Here is a 23,294-nt window from a genome sequence, read left to right as displayed (position 1 = left end):
ATTCTTTATTTTTACATAGACATACAAACACAACACATCGAAAAGCATTGGACATCGTGTGACACACCTGCTTTACAATTCTTATTATGCTCAATCTCCATTACATAGCTATAATTATATATATATTATATACTGTTTCTATTCATTGATCCTACTATGGCGTCTCTCCTTTCTTTTTCCCTTCTCACTGATCCTTTCTTTAATCCCCAATTTTCTATTCTTTTTTAACATATATCTTTATAGTTTCCTTTTTTCCAGCCAACAATATTTTTTTTTAATTTGTTTTGTTCAATACACAATAATACACAATGAGGGTTGTAGAGGATATAATCAGGTAGAATGTATTAAAGGGGGAATAGAGGAGAAAATAAAGGAGTGAAATAAAACGATGAGAGAATAGCAGGAAAAGATACAGGCATAGAAGAGAAGATATAGGAGATATAGGAGACACAATAGGACAGGGGACGGAAGGCACACTGGTGCACTTATGTACCTATCCCAGCATTCATATTATTCTGATTCGTCCTTATTTTTTAATTCCACTGCTAATTTATCCATTTCTGCTCACATTGTTATATTTTCTAGTAAGTCCTCATCAATAGGTATGTTTCTGTTTTTCCAATGTTGTGCAAAGACCATTCTCGCTATTGTTATATGTAAAATTAGATACATTTGACTTTTTTCAAATTTTCTCATGATATTCCCAATAGGAAGAGCTCTGGTTTTCTTTCTATTTTTCTTTCTAGTATTTCTTCTAAACATTTTTGAATTTCCCCCCAATATTTTTTTGATTTCTCACAACAACACCATTTCCAACATCTAGGTGTACAGAAACACAGAAGATTGATGGCAAAAAAAGACCTCACGGTCCATCTAGTCTGCCCTTATACTATTTCCTGTATTTTATCTTAGGATGGATCTACGTTTGTCCCAGGCTGTGAGCCGCCCCGAGTCCACGGAGAGGAGCGGTATATAAGTTTCATTAATAAATACATAAAATAATAAAATAAATCAGACCGGCACCATTTTGCTTGCTGCCGTTGTTAAGTGAATAATTGCAGTTTTTAGGGACAAGGGTTGTTAAGTGAGTTGTGTGATCCAGGGCCAAAGAGCAACGGTCATAACTGTGAACCAGTTGCCAAATGTCTGAATTTTGGGTCACGTGACCACAGATGCTGCAGCAATTGTAAGTAAAAAATGGCCAGAAGTCACTTTTTCCATTGCTGTTGTAACTCCGAATAGTCACTAAATGAAGTTGTAATTCAAGGACTACTTGTGTTTATTTCTTTGAAGCATTTACAAAGCCGCCCGTCTTCTAAGTAACTCTGGGCGTTTCCCGATCCAACCTATAAAATCATATTATTAAAGCCATAAAATGAAACAGATTAAAACTTTAAAGCATTAAAAAATAACAGATTCCTGGCGCCAAGTCAACTTCTCAGGTGCAATTATCCAATCTGATGATCCCAGCACCTGGAGGAAAATCCTGGTCTTTTAAGGCCTGGGGGGGGGGCTAAGAAGGGGGAAAAGCTATCCCTGAATAACAGAATTACAGAGTTATGGAACTCATTACCTGACTCAGTAGTGTCAACCCCTAACCCCCAACATTTTTCCCTTAGACTCTCCACGATTGACCTCTCCAGGTTCCTTAGAGGTCAGTAAGGGGCGTGCATAAGTGCACCAGTGTGCCTTCCGTCCCCTGTCCAATTGTCTCTCCTTATCTCATTTATCTTTTCTTCCTTTCAAATATGTTCACCTATACTTTTATATCTTTTCTTCTATTCTTTTCTTTCTTTATATTATTACATATCTTTCTCTTCAATGTGTATTATGTATTGGACAAAATGAATGAATGAATGAATGAATGAATGAATGAATGAATGAATGAATGAATGAATGAATGAGTTGGTAGGGACCTTGGAGGTCTCCTAGTCCAACCCTAGTCTTCTAGTTGAAAAAGGAAGGAAGGAACGAAGGAAGGAAGGAACGAAGGAAGGAAGGAAGGAAGGAAGGGGGAGAGAGGGAGGGAGAAAATAGAATGGAATGGAATGGAGTGGAGTGGAGTGGAGGAGAAGAGAAGAGAAGAGAATTCTTTACTGGCCAAGTGTGATTGGACACACAAGGGATTTGTCTTTGGTGCAGATGCTCTCAGTGTACATAAAATAAAATACACATTTGTCAAGAATCAGGAGGCACAACACTTAATGATGGTCATAGGGGTCAAATAAGCAATGAGGAAAAAAATCAATATTAATAAAAATCTTAAGGATACAAGCAACAAGTTACAGTTATATGCAGTCATAGGTGGAGGAAAATGGATGATAGGAAGGATGAGAAAAAACTAGTAGAAATAGAAGTGCAGACTTAGTAAAAAGTCTGACAGTGTTGAGGGGATTATTTGTTTAGCAGAGTGATGGCTTTTGGGAAAAAACTGTTCTTGTGTCTAATTGTCTTAGTATGCAATGCTCTGCAGCAACGTTTGGAGGGTGGGAGTTGAAACAATTTATGTCCTGGATGCGAGGGGTGAGTAAATATTTTCCCCGCCCTCTTTTTGACTCGTGCAGTCTACAAGTCCTCAAGGGAAAGCAAATTGCTAGCAACCTCCCGTCTGTATGTGGATTCATCGTTGTCTCGAATGAGTCCCATCACTGTTGTATCATCTTCGTTGATTATTGCACATAGAATATAGAAGCGATTTTCTATCGTCCTCTTTTCCTGAATATTCCCTGCATAACTATTCCTATTTCTGGGCACTTAATAGTCCCAGGGTGTCATCCATCCAAATAATAGAAACATAGAAGACTGATGGCAGAAAAAGACCTCCTGGTCCATCTAGTCTGCCCTTATACTATTTTCTGTATTTTATCTTACAAAGGATATATGTTTATCCCAGGCATGTTTACTGTGGATTTATCTACCATGTCTGCTGGAAGTTTATTCCAAGGATCTACTACTCTTTCAGTAAAGTAATATTTTCTCATGTTGCTTTTGATCTTTCCCCCAACTAACCACAGATTGTGTCCCCTTGTTCTTGTGTTCACTTTTCTATTAAAAACACTTCCCTCCTGGACCTTATTTAACCCTTTAACATATTTAAATGTTTTTATCATGTCCCCCTTTTCCTTCTGTCTTCCAGACTAGACAGATGGAGTCCATGAAGTCTTTCCTGATACGTTTTATGCTTAAGACCTTCCACCATTCTTGTAGCCCGTCTTTGGACCCGTTCAATTTTGTCAATATCTTTTTGTAGCCAGTCTATCCATCCCTTGTCCATTCAAAAGGGATGGATGCTGTTTCGAGGGATGGACAGCCCAATATTTTCAGGGGGGAGGAAGATATAGAGGTAGTCCTTGACTTGTAGACTTTTATTTAGTGACCATTTGAAGTTAAAACGGCACTGAAAAAAGGGCCTTAACTTAGGACCATTTTTCACACTTGTGATCGTTGCCGTGGTAAGCAAAATTTGGACACTTGGCAACCGATTCATATTCAGAGTCCTGGGATCACCTGATCCACTTTTGTGACTGTCTGACAAGCAATGGGGGAAGATAGGGTCACTTAACAACTGTGTTACTAACTGAGCAACTGCAGTGATTCGCTTAACAACTCTGGCAAGAACAGGTTGTTAAACGGGGCGAAGCTTACTTAGTAACTGTCTCACTTAGCAAGAAAAAGATTGAGGTCAATTGTGGTCCTAAGTCAAGGACTGACCTATAGATCATCTCCCATCTTTCCTAAAAGAGAAGGAAGTTCCTAAAAAAAATAATCAGGATACCCCAATGTTTCCTCTAAGGCCCGAGAGAAAAATAGAAACCTAGAAGATTGACAGCAGAAAAAGACCTCCTGTTCCATCTCGTCTGCCCTTATACTATTTCCTGTATTTTATCTTAGGATGGATCTAAGTTTATCCCAGGCATGTTTAGATTCAGTTACTGTAGATTTACCAACCACTTCTGATGGAAGTTTGTTCCAAGCATCTACTACTCTTTCAGTCAACTAATATTTTCTCACGGTGTTCTGATCTTTTCCCCAACTAACCTCAGATTGTGGCCCCTTGTTCTTGTGTTCACTTTCCTATTAAAAACACTTCCCTCCTGAACCTTATTTAACCCTTTAACGTATTTAAATGTTTCGGTCGTGTCCCCCCTTTCCCTTCTGTCCTCCAGACTCGACAGTTTGAGTTCATGAAGTCTTTCCTGGTACGTTTGATGCTTCAAACCTTCCACCATTTTTGTAGCCCGTCTTTGGACCCCTTCAATTTGATCCATCTCTTTTTGTAGGTGAGGTTTCCAGAACTGGACACAGTATTATTCCAAATGGGGTCTCACCAGCGCTCTATACAGTCGGATCCCAATCTCCCTCTTCCTGCAAAGAAAGGAGCGAGCAAAACTCCAAAACTAAAGAGGTGGGGGGATATTTCTGTTTATTCCAACTTTTGCCTGGCTTTGCTCTGTTTTTGTTTTTGCATTTTCCTCAACACAACACATACACACCCTGTTTTCTCAATTTTTCTTAAGGGAGGGTGCGGCCAGCATCAATTATTTTGGCTTCAAGCTGGCTTAATGCTGCTTTTCTCCCAGACTGCATTGTTTGACATAAACAAGCGCCCGACTTTGAAGGCTGCGGTTTCCAGCAGATCCACGGGGTTTCTCTGCAGCCACCCAAACATGTGTTGCTTGTGTGAGATCAATGTTTTTTGCAGGATCTCAGGGTGAGATTTTCCACGACTGTAATTTGTGGTCCGGCCGTGGTGGACGGAAAGTGCAGAGATGATGAAAAATGGCACATCTTTTAAGCAAAGGAGATGCTGAAGGAAAAAGCCACCCAAGAGAAGAGGAGGAGGAGGAAGAGGAGGAAGAGGAGGAGGGGGGAGGAGCGCCCATTGTTCAAGTTTGTCAAGATCCTTCTGTATTTTGCGCCTGTCTTCTGGAGTGTTGGCTGTTCCTGCCAGTTTGGTGTCATCTGCAAATTTGATGAATTCCCCATCCATCCCTTCGTCCAAGTCATTGATGAAGATGTTGAAGAGCCCTGGGCCTAAAACAGAACCTTGGGGTCCTCCACTGCTTACATCCCTCCATGGAGATACAGTTGCATTGAGCACTGCGCATTGACTGCAGTTGGTTAGCTAGTTTTGAATCCATCTGGTGGTGTTGCTGTCTATCCCACATTTTTCTCTATTATCTAGTATTTGTTTATGGTCTACTTTGTCAAATGCCTTACTGAAATCCAAGTAAACCACATTGACAGCATTTCCCTGGTCCACTAATTTTGTCACTTTGTCAAAGAATGGAATAAGATTAGTCTGCATGATCTTTTTTTGACAAACCCATGTTGTCTTTTGGTTATTGCTTTGTTTGCTTCTAGGTGTTCGTTGATCTGTTGCTTGATTATCTTTTCCAAAATCTTCTCTGGTATTGAGGTCAGGCTGAAAGGTCTGTAGTTTCCTGGATCTCCCCTCCTTTCTTGAAGATGGGAACTACATCAGCTCTTTTCCTCTGGCAATTCCCCAGTGCTCCAGGATCTTTGAAAGAGATAGTTCACTGGTTCTGAGATCTCGTCTGCCGGTTCCTTCAGAACCTTGAGGTGTCATCCATCTGGTCCCAATGATTTGAATTTGTCTAGGGTAAACAGGTGTTTTCTTACCATTTTCTTCCCTATTTTAACTTGTGTTCCTAATATGTTGTTTGTGATGCTGTTTTTGATAGGTTGGGCTGTAAAGACAGATGTAAAAAATGTGTTAAGTGATCAACCACTGATTGATTGCTCTCACCACCAGAAAGTTCTTCCTTACTCCCAGATTTAATCTCTTCTTGGTCAGCTTCCATCTGTTGCTCCTGATGTGGCTCTGGAAAATAGTGTGACCCCGTCTTCTCTGTGGCAACCTCTCGAGTACCTGTAGACTGCTATCATGTCCCCCCTGGCCCTTCTTTTCACTACGCTAGCCACGCCCAGTCCCAGCAACCTCTCTTCGTATGTCTTGGTTTCCAGTCCTCTTATCATTCTGGTTGGTCTCTTCTGCATTTTCTCTAGAGTTTCAATGTCCTTTTTATAGTGGGGTGACCAAAATTGAATGCAGTACTCTAGGTGTGGTCTAACTAAGGCTTTACATAGAGTCTTCCCTAGTCTTGGGGTGTTTCCCTCTGTTGATGCAACTTAAGATTGTGTTGGATTTTTTAGCCACTGCTGCACATTGCTGGCTCATATTTTATCACCAAGATATGACAATAGGTAAACATTAATTAATAGTTAAGTAGATTGATAGATGAAAACTGTAAAAGAAATATAGTTTAGCGTACTGTACATATATGTTCCATATACACTGTTCAAAAAAATTAAGGGAACCCTTAAACAACCCAATATAACTCCACGTAAATCAAACTTCTGTGCAATCAAACTGTCCAACACTGATTGACCATCAATTTCACCGGCTGTTGTGCACACTAAACTTTGTACAGAACAAAGCAGTCAATGAGAATATTTCATTCATTCAGATCTCGGATATGTTCTTTGAGTGATCCCTTTGTTTTTTTGAGCAGCATATATGGAAGTGTGACATCAACTCTTCAATGAGTTGTCCATCTTTCGTGGCCAAATTTTATTTTATGAATGGTGTACATGCATAAGATTTGACCGGTTTTTATATAAATGGGTTTTATCGGGGTCAGTTTTTAGAGATTATATTCGACTTCTTTTTATTGCTTGTACCTTTTTGTATTGTATTATATTATGTCGTAAGCGGCTCTGAGTCCTTCAGGATTGGGTGGCATAGAAGTCAAATAAATAAATAATTAAATAAATAAATAAATAAATGTAACTAAGTACATAGGTAAGTAAGTAAGTAGGTAGGTAGGTAGGTAGGTAGATAGATAGATAAATAAATTCAATTTACTGTACAAAAAAGTATTACAAAAGTTGTTATGTGTTTTTGTATGTTTCAATGCTTTTTTGTTTTGCTTTTTATAAAATTATTTTTATTGGATAAAAATATTAAAGATACATTTAGAACATTGATTAGACTTGTACACACATAACATAACATAAATACATATATGCAGACATACAAACAAAGCAATTGTACTGCATTATCTAAAGTTCGTATACCTCCGGAACCGCCTTCTACCGCACGAATCCCAGTGGCTGATAAGGTCCCACAGAGTTGGCCTTCTCCGGGTCCTGTCGACCAAACAATGTCGTTTGGCGGGCCCCAGGGGAATAACCTTCTCTGTGGCGGTCCCGGCCCTCTGGAATCAACTCCCCCCTGAGATTAGAATGGCCCCCGCCCTCCTTGTCTCTCGCAAATTACTCAAGACCCACCTATATCACCAGGCATGGGGGAACTGAGACACCTCCCCCAGGCTTTTATATTTTATGTTTGGTATGTATGTGTTACATGGTTTTAATTGTTGGGGTTTTATATATCTTTTTCTTTTAATATTAGATTTGTTTCACTGTTATATTGTCTTTATTATTGTTGTGAGCTGCCCTGAGTCTTTGGAGAGGGGCAGCATACAAGTCTAATAAATTATTATTAAATTAATAAATTATTAATCTTTCAAATGCCCTGGAAAATAGTGTGACCCTGTCTTCTCTGTGGGAACCCCTTGAGTACCTGCATAGTGCTATCATGTCCCCGCTGGCCCTTCTTTTCACTAGGGTCTCCATGCCCAGTGCCAGCAACCTCTCTTCGTATGTCTTGGTTTCCAGTGCTCTTATCATTCTGGTTGGTCTCTGGTGGGTATTTTAATCTTTCAAATTTCTTTTAAAATTATTATTATTATTATTTATTAGATTTGTATGCCGCCCCTCTTCGGAGACTCCATAAAAAATTTTTTTGTGTGTTTTGGTGAGTTGTTTTTTATTTTCCTCCAAGAATAATTTTATTTCCTTATTAATCATCTCTGTATATTTCTTGTCTTGGAGTAAGTTTGTGTTTAGTGACCATCTCCTATATTCTTTCTTTCCTCCTTGCCAAATAATTGTTATCGGGTTATGATCTGCCCACGTGTTTGGTTCTATTTCTACAGATTTTATGGTTTTATATAATCTGTTACTTAACCATGCCATGTCTATTCTGGATAAAGAGTTGTGTGGCACCAAATGAAAGGTAAATTGTTTTTCTTTTGAGTGTATCAATCTCCACGTGTCCGTTAGATCTAATTCTTCTGTCATTTTCTTAAATGTGTTGGGTAATGTGGGTCTTTTTATTTTACTTTTATTTCCTGCTTTATGATCTATGTTTGGATCCACGATCCCGTTATAGTCTCCTACTATACAGATATTTGTGTAATTAATTTGGAGTAAAATTTGATGGTTATTTTTATAGAATTGCTTTAATTCTTGGTTTGGAGCGTATATATTCACTAATAGTATTTTCTTTCCTTTAACTTTAACTTAAAAAATAATACATTTTCCAAAGTTGGGAAACATGGGTGGAGAAGCGAGAGGCACCACTTCAGGATTGCAAAACGTGAGGAGACATAGGAAGATCGTGCAGAATTTATTTTATTTATTTATTATTTAGATTTGTATGCCGCCCCTCTCCGCGGCTGCGAGAGCAATCGTGGGCTTCCATAGGTATGCCCATATTACTCCAACACTCTGCAGTCTGCATTGGTTGCTGATCAGTTTCCGGTCACAATTCAAAGTGTTGGTTATGACCTATAAAGCCCTTCATGGCACCAGACCAGAATATCTCCGAGACCGCCTTCTGCAGCACGAATCCCAGCGACCGGTTAGGTCCCACAGAGTCGGCCTTCTTCGGGTCCCGTCGACTAAACAATGTCATCTGGTGGGACCCAGGGGAAGAGCCTTCTCCGTGGTGGCTCCGACCCTCTGGAACAGCTCCCCCATGAGATTAGGATTGCCCCCACCCTTCCTGCCTTTCGTAAACTCCTTAAGACCCACCTTTGCCATCAGGCATGGGGGAACTAAAACATCTCCCCCTTGCCCATGTTGTTTTGCCGTTTGATTGATTGTGTGCTTGTTTTTTTATATATATTGGGATTGTTTTATGAATTTCTTAACTTAAAATTGTAATTGGATTGGTGGGCATTGGATTTGTCACTATGTACTGTTTTTTACTATTGTTGTGAGCGGCCCCGAGTCTGCGGAGAGGGGCGGCATATAAATCCAATAAATCTAATCTAATCTAATCTAAGAAACCTGCAACCTCAGCAGAGCTGGCAGCAGAGACAGGCAGGCAGCTATTTTCGGAGTGAGGATGGACTGTTGATTGTTTACCGTTTTCTCCTTCTTTGTTTCCCCTCCTCTGACTCCCCACTGCGGTTCAGCTCCCCGGGCTGAGTTAATAACCGTTATCACCCAGTAGCCGCCTTGCAAAGCAAATTGTTCCAAAGTTGAGCAGGTGATAAAGCGAATCCCGCCAGTCATCAAGATGAGGCAACGTCCAGGAAGAGGCTGGGTTGGAAACATCTGGAGCTCCCATCGCCTTTGTTTTTGGGGCGGCTGTGGCCTGTTTGCCAAAGGTGAAGGCAAGTCCGGGTCTGAAAACATTATCTCGTTCAGGATTATTGAGATTATACGGAGGGAGGCAAACAGCCCCAGAGGCTGCCCAAAATAGAGCAAGAGGGATCAACAAAGAGTTGTGGGTTTGTCTTGCAAAATATTGTTGGACTGAAAAAATACAATCTTGAGACAAAGGTCAAATTTTATTTTTTTATTTTTTTATTTGATTTTGTCCAATACACAATGAGGGTTTTAGTGGGTATACACATAGTAAAATACATGATGAAAGTTATAGAGGAGATACTCATGGTAAAATATACCTAAGAGTGAATAGAAGAGAAGATATAGGAATAAAACATATCAATGAAAGAATAGAAGAAGAGATATAGGAATGGGAGAAAGGTATAGGAGGTATAGGAGAGCAATAGGACAGGGGACGGAAGGCACTCTAGTGCACTTGTACTCGCCCCTTACTGACCTCTTAGGAATCTGGATAGGTCAACCGTGGATAACCTAAGGGTAAAGTGTTGCGGGATTGGGGATGACACCACTGAGTCTGGTAATGAGTTCCACGCTTCAACAACTCGGTTACTGAAGTCGTATTTTTTACAGTCAAGTTTGGAGAGGTTAATATTAAGTTTGAATCTGTTGTGCGCTCTTTTGTTGTTGTGGTTGAAGCTGAAGAAGTCGCCGACAGGCAGGACATTATAGCATAGCCCCGCTTTTCGTAAAAGCATCCTCAGGCCTCAGGTCTTGGGTTTCCCATGAACACAGGAAAAAAGAGTGGAAAAAACCCTTCGGTTCAAGTCAAATGTATCTTTGAACCCACTGGATATCACCTCTTCGGCATCTCCAATTGCAAAATCAGCGAGGGCACATTTGAGCTGAGTTTCACTCGAGAAAACATCCTTGCTCCAAACCAAACACAGGATTTCAAGTGAGCCAATGGCAACAAACGGAGAGAGAGAGAGAGGATTACCAAATAGGATCCCATGAGGAGCAATCCAAAGGACGATTGGAAAGTCGGGGGGGAAAAGCAGAATAGAAGAGAAGAGAATTCAAAATGAATAGAATAGAATGGAATGGTATGGAATGGAATGGAATATCAGTGTGAGAAGGGACCTTGGAGGTCTTCTAGTCCAACCCTCTGCTTGGGCAGGAAACCCTACACTACTTCAGACAGATGGTTATCCAACATGTTCTTAAAATTGTATTGGAGCATTCACAACCTCTAGAGGCAAGCTGTCCCACTGGTTAATTGTTTTGACTGTCAGGAAATATCTCCTTAGTTCTAAGTTGTTTCTTCCCTTGTTTAGTTTCCACCCGTTGCTTCTTGTCCTGCCCTCAGGTGCTTTGGGGAATAGCTTGACTCCCTCTTCTTTGGGGCCACCCTGAGATACTGGAACACTGCTATCATGTCTCCCCTGGTCCTTCTGTTCATTCAAATAGACAGGCCCAGTTCCTGCAACCGTTCTTCATGTGTTTTAGCCTCCAGTCCCCTGATCATCTTTGTCGCTCTTCTCTGTGCTCTTTCTAAAGTCTTGACAACTTTTTTATAATATGGTGACCAAAACTGGATGCCATATTCCAAGTGTGGCCTTGCCAAGGTCGTATAAAGTGGTATTAACCCTTCACGTGGTCTTGATTCTCTCCCTCTGTTGATGCAGCTGAGAATGGTTTTGGCTTTTTTTGGCAGCTGCTGCACATGGCAAGGAACTGGAAAAGGTGCAAAAAAGGGCCACAAGAAGGATCAAGGAAATGGAGCCCCCCCCCTCATGAAACCTGGTTGCAAGGCCTTGGTCTCTTCAGCCTTGAAAGATGGCGTTGAAGGGGGGACTTGATCGAAGGGAATAAAATCCTGCATGGGATTGAAAAGGTGGACGGAGAATAATCCTTTTCTCTATCCCACAATACTAGGACAAGGGGCCCCTCCCTAAAGCTCACAGGTGAGAAAGTGAGGGCAAATCAAGGGAGATATTTCTCCACCCAGAGGGTCCTTGGTTGATGGGATTCCCTTCCAGAAGAGGTCGTGACACCTGTCAGACTGGGGAGCTTCAAGGCAGGATGAGACAGATTCATGGATGCCAAGTGTATCCATGGTGGTGATTGAAACGGATGTCCATGTGCTGCCTCTATGTTGGTTGAGGTAGGCAGGGTTCCCTTGAGTACCATTTGTTGAGGGTCAAGGGAAAGGAAGGGTCTTGCCTTCTCTTTATGCTCAAGATTCCCCTGGACAATTGGAGGGCCACTGTGGGACACAGACTGCTGGACTTGGTGGGCTTTGTCCCCATTCAGCAGGGCTCTTCTGAGGTTCTTATGAATGGTACATTGTCACTTCGAACAGTTGTAAGTGGAGAACCACCCGTGTGATGCTTCCATCTTCTCCTTGAGACTTTCAAAGGGAGATTGGACTGCCATTTATCCAACATGGTGTAGGGACTCCTGCTTGAGCCGTGGGGCTGGATGACCTACAAGGTCCCTTCCGACTCTTAATAACAATTTATTCCTAGGGACTGCTTGGCTCACGGGTTTACGATGTTGGTTTTTAATTTGTGGAAAAATGTTCTTAATGAGCTGCGCACCATTGCCGGTCCTTAGGAGGGTGACAGGTTGGACAACTCAGTGGGTAAACAGAAAAAGAAATAAACACAACCCATTGTCCACACAGACACAATGACACACACCCCTCCCAGCTGACGGGACTCCCCCCCCCACACACACACAGCCTCTCTTTCTCCCCCCCCCCCTCTTAACCCCTTTGGTCGATGCGAGGCCCAGATCCTGGGAAGAAGCTATTTCTAATAATGTTTTAATCTGTGCCGTTTTAATCTTTTAATCTTTTCATTAGTTTTTATTTCTTTGATAACTTGTAAAAACCATGGAGAGTCTCTTAGAAGGGAGATGGGCGGGATAAAACTTTAATAAATACAGGGAGTCCTTGGTTTCTGGAAGTTTTTAAGAAGAGACTGGACAGCCACTCGTCTGAAATGGTCTGGACTGGATCTCCTGATTGAGGAGAGGGCTGGACTAGAAGACCTCCAAGGTCCCTTCCAGCTCTATTCTGACAAATGAGTTTCCTTTCAAACTATCAGTCTGGAAGAGAGAGGTGGAGAAGGGAAAAAGGAGGAAGGGAGGGAGGGGAGGGGAAAGAAAGAGAGAAAAAGAATGAGAAAAATGAAGAAAGGAATGAAAGAAAGCGGAAGAAAAAATAGAAAAATAGGAAGGAATAGAAAAAAGATAAAAAGGAAAAAGAGAGGGAAGGAAGAAAGAAAGAAAGAAAGAAAGGAAAGAAAGAAAGATGAAGAAAGGAATGAAGAAAGAAAGAAAGAAGAAAGAAAGAAGAAAAGGAGGAAAGAAAGAAAGAAAGAAGAAAGAAAGAAAGAAAGAAAGAAAGAAGAAAGAGAAGGAAGGAAGGACGGAAGAAGAAAGAAAGAAGAAAAGAAAGAAAGAAAGAAAGAAGAAAGGGAAGGAAGAAAGAAAAAGAAGAAAGAAAGAAAGAAAGAAAGAAAAAAGAGAAAGAGAAGGAAGGAAGGAAGGAAGAGAAGGAAGGAAGGAAGGAAGAAGAAAGAAACAAAGAAGAAAAGAAAGAAAGAAGAAAAAAGAAGAAAGAAAGAGAAGGAAGGAAGGAAGGAAGGAAATTCTGATACAGTTCCTTTAAGTGGCCCTTCAAAGTTAGAACAGCGCTGAAAAAAGTGACTTCAGTTATGATCACTTTTCACCCTTCTATCAAAGCTCCTGGTCACGTGATGAGCAAGCTTCTGACAAGCAAAGCCACGGGGAAGCTGGATTCTCTTAACAACCAAGTTACCAGCTTAACAATTGCAGGGATTCACTTAATGGCCATGGCAAGAAAGGCCATAAAATGAGTCAACCAACTGCGGCAATTCACTTAATGACCGTCTTTCTTAGCAAGATAAATTTTTGGGACCAACGAGTCCTCAGAGAGGGGCAACATAAAAGTCCAATAAATAAATAAACAATAATAATTAAACAAATAAACGATGGATTTTCCAGAACTGGGATATGGTTGAACCCATATTCGACATGTGATACCTCCACTCTCTCCCAAAGGTCCTGCTCTACCTGCGCAGGTGACTCACCTGTGGCCAGGTAGGGAAGAGGCTGCGTTCCCAAAGGGAGGCACCAACCTCAAACCTCCTGCAAATTCCACATTTCTGCTACGGTGGGATTCGTGCAAGACTGGGAAGCAAAAAAGACAAACCAGCCCCAAAATATTTGGGAAAAAGATTTTAAGAAAAAAGAAAAAAGAAAAAAGGAAAGCTATTCAAAATAACCAAGTGGGTGAGGATGTGACCCAGATGTGCTCTGGGGACTTTCCATGAAATGGCCAAGTGAAACCACCAGGGGGCGCTGGAAAGGCCCCAGGTTTAAAAGGCAGCGCAGATGTTGACAGCTTCAGTCCCAGTTCCGAATCCAGCCGTGCGCTTTGGAGAAGCTTCTGGAATTACAAAAGAAGACTCAGAAGAAGAAGAAGACTCAGAAGAAGGAAAAGCAGAAGCTCCTTGGCCAGCGCAGTCTCTCCGCTTTGAAGAACCAACCGAGTTTGCTCCAGCGCCGCCCCCGTCCAGCTGTTGCTTCTCTCTCACTCTCAGCATCGTTGAAGCAGGATGGCTAATGGCGGTCTCCAGATGTTGGGCTTCATCCTGGCGTTCATCGGCTGGCTTGGCATCATCGTCAGCACGGCCATGCCCCAGTGGAAGATCTCCTCTTACGCGGCGGACAATATTGTCACCGCCCAAGCCATCTTCGAAGGCCTTTGGATGTCCTGCGTCACTCAAAGCACGGGACAGATGCAGTGCAAAGTCTACGATTCCCTCCTCAAGTTGCCAGGTAAGACCGGGCTGCCATGGGAGTAGGGCAGGGGTAGGCAAGGCGGGCGCTTCCAGGACTTGTGGACCTCAACTCCCAGAATTCACGAGCCAACCATGCCAGCTCAGGAATTCTGGGAGTTGAAGTCCACAAGTCCTAGAAGAGCCCACTTTGCCTACCCCTAGTGTGGTATAAGCCAGTGAGACACGTCAGGTCTGCCGTGGGGAAATTAAACACAGGTCCCCAAACTATCATTCCTGCCACGATCTCCCTTTTGTGTTCATTGAAACAGGCCCAGGTTTCACACTAAGTGAGTATAAATACATTTAGAAACTGTATTATTAACTATATGTATAATATGTACTGCATTAGGGTGTGTCATTTTGTGTCATTTTGGTTGGTGGTGTGCCCCAGGATTTTGTAAATGTAAAAAATGTGCCGCGGCTCAAAAAAGGTTGAAAATCGCTGATATGAGGTCTCCTGCACCAGCAGGGGGTTGGACTAGATGACCTACAAGGTCCCTTCCAACTCTAATAATAAAATTTAAGCTCATATTGAGGTGGGGGAGTAGACAAGGGTCTCCCTAGGCTGCCTTATATATTTATTTTTATTTATTCATTTTGTTGAGCACGTATTGGGTACTATACAAAGATATAACAATGTTTACAAACAATGTTTACAATACTGTGTTCAGTTCTGGAGACCTTGCCTACAAAAAGAGATTGATAAAATTGAATGGGTTCAAAGATGGGCTACAAAAATGGTGGAAGGTCTTCAGCATAAAACCTCTCAGGAAAGACTTCATGAACTCCATCTGTAGAGACTGGAGGACAGAAGGGAAAAGGGGGGACATGATCGAAACATTTAAATGTGTGAAACTGTTCAATAAGGTTCAGGAGGGAAGTGTTTTTAATAGGAAAGTGAACACAAGAACAAGGGGACACAATCTGAGGTTAGGTGGGGGAAAGATCAGAAGCCATGTGAGAAAATATTATTTGACTCAAAGAGTAGTAGATGCTTGGAACAAATTTGCAGCAGACATGGTTGGTAAAGCCACAGGAACTGAATTGGAATATGCCTGGGATAAACATAGATGCATCCTAAGATAAAATACAGGAAATAGTATAAGGGCAGACTAGATGGACCATGAGGTCTTTTTCTGCCATCAATCTTCTATGTTTCTATGTTTATATACATGATACTAGTAAGAGAGAAACATGAGGACAGGGGATGGAAGGCACTTATGCACGCCCCTTACTGACCTCTTACGAATCAGGAGAGGTCAACAGTGGAGAGTCTGAGTGTAAAGTTTTGGGGGTTAGGTGATGATGCTACAGAGTCTGGGAGTGAGTTCCAGGCATCAACTACTCGGTTACTAAAGTCGTATTTCCTCCAGCTGAGTTTACTTTGAGTTTGTGTCTGTTGTGTGCTCGTGTGCTGCTGTGGTTGAAGCTGAAGTAGTCATTGACAGGAAGAACGTTGTAGCAGATGATTTTTCACATAATATAACTAACCAAACACACAACAACCTTCACACAAGGTAACTAGCCAAACCATAGCTAGCCAAACCAGCCGCTTTCGTGCACCTTCTACAGCATATGGAACGAACCAGGGATATGGATTCATCTTCAAAACTTAGTGGAATTGCTTCTCAGGTGTGAACGTGTTGGGTGAACCCAAGTTCCCAAGTGGCTGGGTGGGGTCTTTTGGGGTTGATTGGGAAGGGGGCGGTTTCTGGAAAATTGAAGTTGACTCGGATCTTTCTAACCCCACACCTTTGAGTCCAGTTCGGCTTAGATCCCTGCTGAATCGGAGAAAATAAAGCATTTGTAGATTATTTTGAGTGTTTGCTGCCAAATCCTTTTGCAGTTCAGTTTAACTTTCCAAGTTTTGTAAAGTTTTAAGTTTGCAAGTGCCAATGTCAGCGTTTTTTTACTGGTTGGCGACAGCTGATTGTTACATTTTCTGAAAGTTTGTGCAGTTTGTTGAGTCTTCGGAGAGGGGCGGCATACAAATCCAAATAATAAAATAAAAATAAATAAAATAAATAAATTGTTTGAGCCCCTACTACGCCTGGTATGCCAATCAAATGTTTGATACCTACATGGGTCTTTCTTCTTTCTTATCTTCTTTATCACCTCCTCCTATTGGTATTATTTATTTATGTATGTATTTATTAGATTTTTTTATGCCGCCCTTCTCCTTAGACTCAGGGCGGCTGACAACATGTTAGCCATAGCAATTATGGTGGTGGTGCTGGTGATGATTCTGTTGCTTTTGGGTGTACACTGGACTTTCTGCATCGGAGACAAATTCCTTGTGTTGCACTTGGCCAAATAAAGTACAGTGGTGCCTCTACCTAAGAAGGCCTCCACTTAAGAACTTTCCTAGATAAGAACCGGCTGTTCAAGATTTTTTGCCTCTTCTTAAGAACCATTTTCTACTTAAGAACCTGAGCCTGGAAAAATTTCCTAGGAAATTTGAGAGCGGCACGAAGGCCCGGCCAGTTTCCTGCCATTCCCCCTTTAACCCCGGCCATCTCGGGCTTTTCTGGGCTGCCAGAGGAGCCTTTCGGTGGCGCTTAAGGAGGCTTTGGCGGCCCAGAGCGAATGGAGCGTTTTCCTTTCTCTGGGCGCTTGGAGAGGGAATAAACCACTTCGCTGTGGTGACTCCCTCGCACTGCCTCCCATACACCCGGCAAGAGGTTGCTTCCCGGAGCGTTTGGGCCCAGAAAGGCAAAAGGGGGCACTTCACCCCGGCCAGATCAAGTCGGCTTCAGACAAACCAAGGAGTCACCACAGTGAAGGAAAGGTGACGGCTACAAAGGAGGCGAGCGAGATGAGAGGGCAGCCCTTCAGCATGGGAAGGAAGAGGAAGCAGGTAGCAGCAACAGCAGCAGCCGCCTTTCGGTCAAAAGAGCAGGAGGCTCCCTCATCTCACCCGCCTGGGTTTCTCTCTCTGGCGCAGTGTACGGGAGGCAGCTTTGCGCCGGGTGTATGGGAGGCACATGCTCCTCCTCACCGCCTCAGAGTCCCTCTTTTTTTTAAAGCCTTAAAGTTTTGGATCTTTTTGATTCTCCTCACCTCACCTTCTTCCTTCGGCAGTGACTGTCCTCCTCCTCCTCCTCCTCTTCCTCCTCCTCCTCCTCCCACCCAAATTCCGAGTTTTTATTTCTTCCCTAATGGGTTTGCACACATTATTTGCTTTTACATGGATCCCTATGGGAAAAATGGCTCCTACTTACAAACTTTTCTACTTAAGCACCTGGCCACGGAATGAATTAAGTCCATAAATGGAGGTACCACTGTATTGTAATTCTTTTATAAATTCTTTCGGGTGAATAGCTCATCCAGACACAAAGTGTTGGGTTGTGTCGGTTAGTCTAGCATCCAAATTAATTCCTTTATTAGCTGATACACTTTTTGTTTTGTTTTGTTTTTTAAATATTTTTTATTGTTTTCAAATGAATAAAACAAAGCATTACAAACAAACATAAAAAGACCAGACAAAACACATAACATAAAAAGGAGCTACAATTGCTCTGCTCCGAATAGAAGTCTTCTTGATACAAAAAGGAAAAACTATTATAGGTTAGATCAGTTCAGAGAAATAAACACATCTATTACAAAACTCTATCTAAGAACATTTCTATCTATTAAATTTAACTATTATTTTAACATCGTTAAGCATTTTTTAAATTCCACCAGATATAGACCCTCTGCCAAATTTCATAAAATTCCGATTCTTCTTGGTTGTTCAACCGCCTCGTCATCATGTCCAACTCTGCACATTCTATGATTTTCCTAAACACCTCCTCTTCTTAAGGTATTTCCATTTCTTTCCATCTTTCTGCAAAAACAATCCTGGCAGCTACTAATATGGGAGTTATTAAGTAATATATTTCTTTTTTATATTTATTATTTGTAATACCTAATAAGAAAAATTCTGGAGTTTTCCTAATTTCTTGTTGTGCAATTTCCCTTAACAATTGATACACTTTTTGGAACAAGCAGGTGATGACTATTTAAAACCTGAGCGTTTAGAAGAAATAAAGTCCACAGGTGAATTTGCCCTGTCGGTGAATCCTTCTCCTCCACAGGTGAAGGTTTTACGCAACTGGGAGAAAAGTATCTGTAATTACCTTCTTCATAATATTTGTCCAGTGACATGTTCGCGTCATGCAAGAGTTTTTCCCATATCAAAACTTTGCAATATAGGACTTGCAACAGCTCGTAGGAAACGATCGATTGAGAAACTTCTGCTGTCCCCGACTTTGCAGAACCAAGCGATAGGTTTGAAAACGCAACTTTTTGACAGTTAGAGTGACAGTTAGACCTCAGATTGGAATTTCAAACTTTGCATTTATTAAATCCACGTTTGGAAACTGGGAGCCGCTGGCAACTGGAAAGGCCAAATGGACACGGTGGCGAAATTGCAAACCCACAACGTTGTGGAGTTATTGGTTTTTTTCATCCAATGATACATTCCTTGGAGTCACACATGGAACTGCTAAGCTTGGTTAAAACAGGGTTGTGTAGTTTGGGATGAAGAAAGTTGTGAGAACCAGAAGCTCTGAGTAGCGTTGAACTATTTTCTCTTTGTCTGTTGGCTTTTGCAAGTGATGGAAACCCTGGAATTGTGGTTTGCGAAACCTGGTGCGTGATTCTACACACTGCGTGAACGTACAGGGACCTCGGTGTTTTTTTTAAAACTATTTTTTAAATTAATTTTCCACTTTTAAAAAGAAAACACAAAAGTAAATGAAAGAAAATTAAATTAATAATAGTATATACAAATATTAGCATTATATTACCATTAAAGTCACTATATTTATATTATATCAATTATACACTAGACCTCGGTGTTTTGTTGTGCAAAATATTATTTTTCATTTGGTGGGCAGGGAGGGATCCAAAAAAATACCTGGAGCAGTTCTTTCTTGTTATAGCTTGTCCTTTTCCCCCATGCCAGAGAGACAAGACGTGGATATAAAGAAATGCACTGTGTGCTTTTTAAAAAATAATAATAATAATATGTGAAACTCCCTGAATTTCTAAGGAATTCTCAACTCATCCAAGTCCTGGTTGACCCAAATTTGTTTTTTTTCTCCAAAAGCCAAGTGGAGTTTTTCCTTGTAAATTCCTTCCTCAACAGATCATGCCAAACCAATTTTATTCCATTCTTCCACATCATGACGAAACTAGTAGACCGGCGAAATACTGTAGAATAGAGTTGTAGAATTCTTTTTATTGGCCAAGTGTGATTGGACATACAAGGAATTTGTCATTGGTGCAGATGCTCTCAAAGAAAATACAGATTTATTTATTTATTCATTCATTCATTTATTTATTTATTTATTTATTTATCAAGAATCATGAGATACAACTCTTAATGGTTGTCATAGGAGTCAAATAAGAAATCCAAAAACAGTTAATATTAATATAAATCCTAAGGATACAAGCAACAAGTCACAGTCACAGAGTCATAAGTGGGCGGAGATGGGTGATAGGAAGATGAGAATAATAGTAATAGTAATGCAGCCTTAGTGAATTGTTTGACGGTGATGAGGCAATTGTTTTTTTAGCAGAGTGATGGCATTTGGGGAAAAATCTGTTCTTGTGTCTAGTTGTCTTGGTGTGCAGTACTCTATAGCGACGTTTTGAGGGTAAAAGTTGAAACAATTTATGTCCAGGATATGATGTGTCTGTAAATATTTTCACAGCCTTCTTTTTGACTCATGCAGTCTACAGGTCCTCAATGGAAGGCAGGTTGGCAGCCATTGTTTTTTCTGCAGTTCCGATTCTCCTCTGAATTATATCCTGTGGACAAATGTTTAGGCTTCAGCAAGGCATTCGACAAAGTAGACCACAACCTACGGTACCTCTTTGTAAAGTCTTCGGAGAGTGGCGGCATACAAATCTAAATAAATAAATAAAAAATAAATAAAAATAAAAAAATGGGATAGACAGCTTCACCACCAGATGGATTCACAGCTGGCTGACAAACCATGCCCAATGAGTAGTCCTTAAGGGGTCTAAGTCTACATGGAGAGAAGTAAGCAGTGGGATAGCACCAAGTTCCATTTGGGGGCCCGTACTCTTCAGTATCTGCATAAATGACTTAGATGAGGAACCTTACAAAATTTACAGATGATACTAAGCTGGCAAGAATAACTAACACCCTAGAGGCCAACTGCACTGGCTACCGCTCTGTTTCTGGACACAATTCAAAGTGTTGGGTATGACCTATAAAGCCCTACTTGGCATCGGACCAGACTATCTCCAAGACCGCCTTCTGCCGCACGAATCCCAGTGACCGGTGAGGTCCCACAGACTTGGTCTTCTCAGGGTCCTGTTGACCAAACAATGTCAGCTGGTGGGACTAGGGGAAGAGCCTTCTCGGGGGGTGGGCGGCCCTCTGTAATCAGCTCCCCCCAGAGATTCGTACTGCCCCCACCCTCCTCGCCTTCCGAAAGGGTTTAAAACCTCATCTTTGCTGCCAGGCTTGGGGTTCCTTAAATAATAATAATAATAATAATAATAATAATAATAATAATAATAATAATTATTATTATTATTATTATTATTATTATTATTATTATTATTATTAATTGGATTTGTATGCCGCCCCTCTCCGCAGACTCTTCCCCCTGACCGATGAATGCTTTAGTTTGATTGTTGAATGAATGATATTGATAGTTTTTTAATTAGAATTTTAAAGATTGTTTTTTAATGTATTAATTGGATTGTTATTCTTGTTTCTTGTTTTTCTGTGCATGCTGTGAGCCGCCCCGAGTCCTCGGAGAGGGGTGGCATACAAATCCAATTAAATCTAAATCTAGAAGATAGGCTCAAGGTCCAGACAGATCTTGAGAGACTTGAACCCTTGACTCTATCTAGCAAAATTCAATTCAATGTAAAGAAAAGTAAAGTCCTACACTTAGATAAGGAAAGAAAACCCCCATATATAAACTGGGTGAAACCACACTCAATAGCAGTGACTGTGAGAGGGATCTTGGAGTCTTAGTAGACAACTAGCCAACTATGAGCCAGCAGTGTGGGACCAGAGCTACAAGAGCCAATGGATCTTCAATTGCATTAACAGAGGGATACAATCACCATCCTGGAATTATAAAATACCATGCTATAAAGGCTTAGTAAGGCCACACCTAGAGTACTGCGTCCAGTTTTGGTCACCACACTGTAAAAAAAGATGTTGAGACTCTAGAGAAAATGCAGAGAAGAGCAACCAAGATGATTAGTGGACTGGAGACTAACATGGCTAAGGTGGGACTAGAACTCAATGTCTCCTAGTGATTGGCCCAAAGTCACCCAGCTTTGCTTTCATGACTAAGGCAGGACTAGAACTCACCCTCTCCTGGTGATTGGCCCAAAGTCACCCAATTGGTTTTCGTTCCTAAGGCAGATTTGAATTTATGGTCTGTCATCTCGCTGTGGATTTCTGGGAGTTATAGTCTGCAGCTCTTAACCTTGCCAAGTTTAATCCAAATGGCCCGATTGAAATGGTAAATTTATAAATCCATCATATTTTGCCTGATAAACTTTCAAAGTTTAAATCAATTCAGTCCTGAGCTTTTCACTCCCTGGCTTTAAAATGGAGGGGGGGGGGGGGGTTCGCGGCTTTTATATTGTTTGCCTTCTTTTTTCCTCCTTTTTTTTGATGTTTCAAAATAAGCCGTGTGCAATTTTTGGTACTTTCTTTGCATAGCTTTGTAAATCCTACCTTCCGGAGTGGGTTAAAAAGAGAATAAATCACCAATCTATGGACCAAACTAAAATAAAGGTGCTGAGCTCAACACACCAGAGATGTTGTTTTAAGTTCCTTGTTGCCGTGTGTCATCGTTATTACTTTTCCCTTGTATAATATTTATTTATTTATTTATTTACTATTTATTTATTAGACTTCTATGCTGCCCTTCTCAACCATCTCAGGGTGGCGATTCCTCTTTTAATAATTAGGAATATTCTTAACAATATTTTTAATAATTAGGAATAATTAGGAATATTCTTCCTCTTCTCTTTTTTAAATTGAAGGACGCAGGATAAATATTGTTCTCAGAGGAAATTTTATTTATAAATAATATAGGTGGCACTTTGTAGACTGACTTGGAAAGGGAATGCTTTGACAGGGAATACAGATGTTTAGCAAGAAATCGAGACTGAATCAGTAAAGATGTAAAATTCATGTTGGCAGCTGGATTCGAATCCAGGACGGGCTGTGCTTGAGTGTGTGCACACAAGTCCATCTTGATTCGCAATGGATAGGAAAGCAGGGGTTTTGGCAAACAGAAGATGTGATTCCTACGATTGTAATAAGTTCGGGAAGGGCCCTCGCAGGTCATCTAGTCCAACCCTCCACCTGCTACAGACCAAGACAGGAGGTCACACGGCAGCGCTTGGATTGGCTTCAAGTCAAAACATCACCTACTCACTATTTGGTCACACCCAACTTGACGCTTCCTTGTTAAAATAAGGAGAGGGCCAAAAACAATTGTCTTTCTCAATCCTGACAGCTTTCAGATGGGTGGACTCCAACTCCCAGAATTCCCTAGCCAGGGGAATTATGGGAGTCAGAGTCCAGCCACCTGAAAGCTGCCAGGATTCCAGCCATCTGAAAGCTGTCAAGATAGAGAAACAGTAGGTCAGACCCTCCTGTTAGCACCTGTCCTGGAAAGTTGGAAGCCCAGGCCAGTAAATCCTAGAAAGGCACATTTCACATGCTCAGAGGCTCCCTCTTCGCTCCCTTTTTTGCTCCAACACCGAACTTTAAAACAGTTGAGAATGGTGGAAACTTCTTCTCATGTTCCTGGTTGGGAAAATCTGCACTCGGCACCCGAAACTTCTTGATTGATTGGGGAAAGTTGCTCCTCAAGATGCAGCCAATGCCCTCTGTGCATGACCAGAGGCCCCACTTGTGAGGGACTCAGAGAACCAACCAATAGCTTTGCAGAAGACCCTGTGCATTTTTTCTGGGTCTCT

General features: G+C 41.4%; 1 protein-coding gene across 1 annotated transcript in view; it reads left to right on the top strand.

Moving 5' to 3' along the window:
- The first annotated feature begins 13,914 nt into the window (after positions 1 to 13,914).
- Positions 13,915 to 23,294, top strand: part of CLDN1 (claudin 1) — a 32,844-nt gene continuing 23,464 nt past the window's right edge. The window contains exon 1 of the mRNA XM_070754182.1: positions 13,915 to 14,316. Within this exon, the coding sequence (XP_070610283.1) occupies positions 14,094 to 14,316 (223 nt within the window). The 5' untranslated portion in view covers positions 13,915 to 14,093. The remainder of the gene's footprint in view (positions 14,317 to 23,294) is intronic.

Source organism: Erythrolamprus reginae, chromosome 5, assembly GCF_031021105.1.
Source record: "Erythrolamprus reginae isolate rEryReg1 chromosome 5, rEryReg1.hap1, whole genome shotgun sequence".
In the NCBI taxonomy this organism is placed as follows: Eukaryota; Metazoa; Chordata; class Lepidosauria; order Squamata; family Dipsadidae; genus Erythrolamprus; species Erythrolamprus reginae.
Note: the sequence above shows the minus strand (reverse complement) of the source record. Positions and strands in the feature narration are given on the sequence as shown.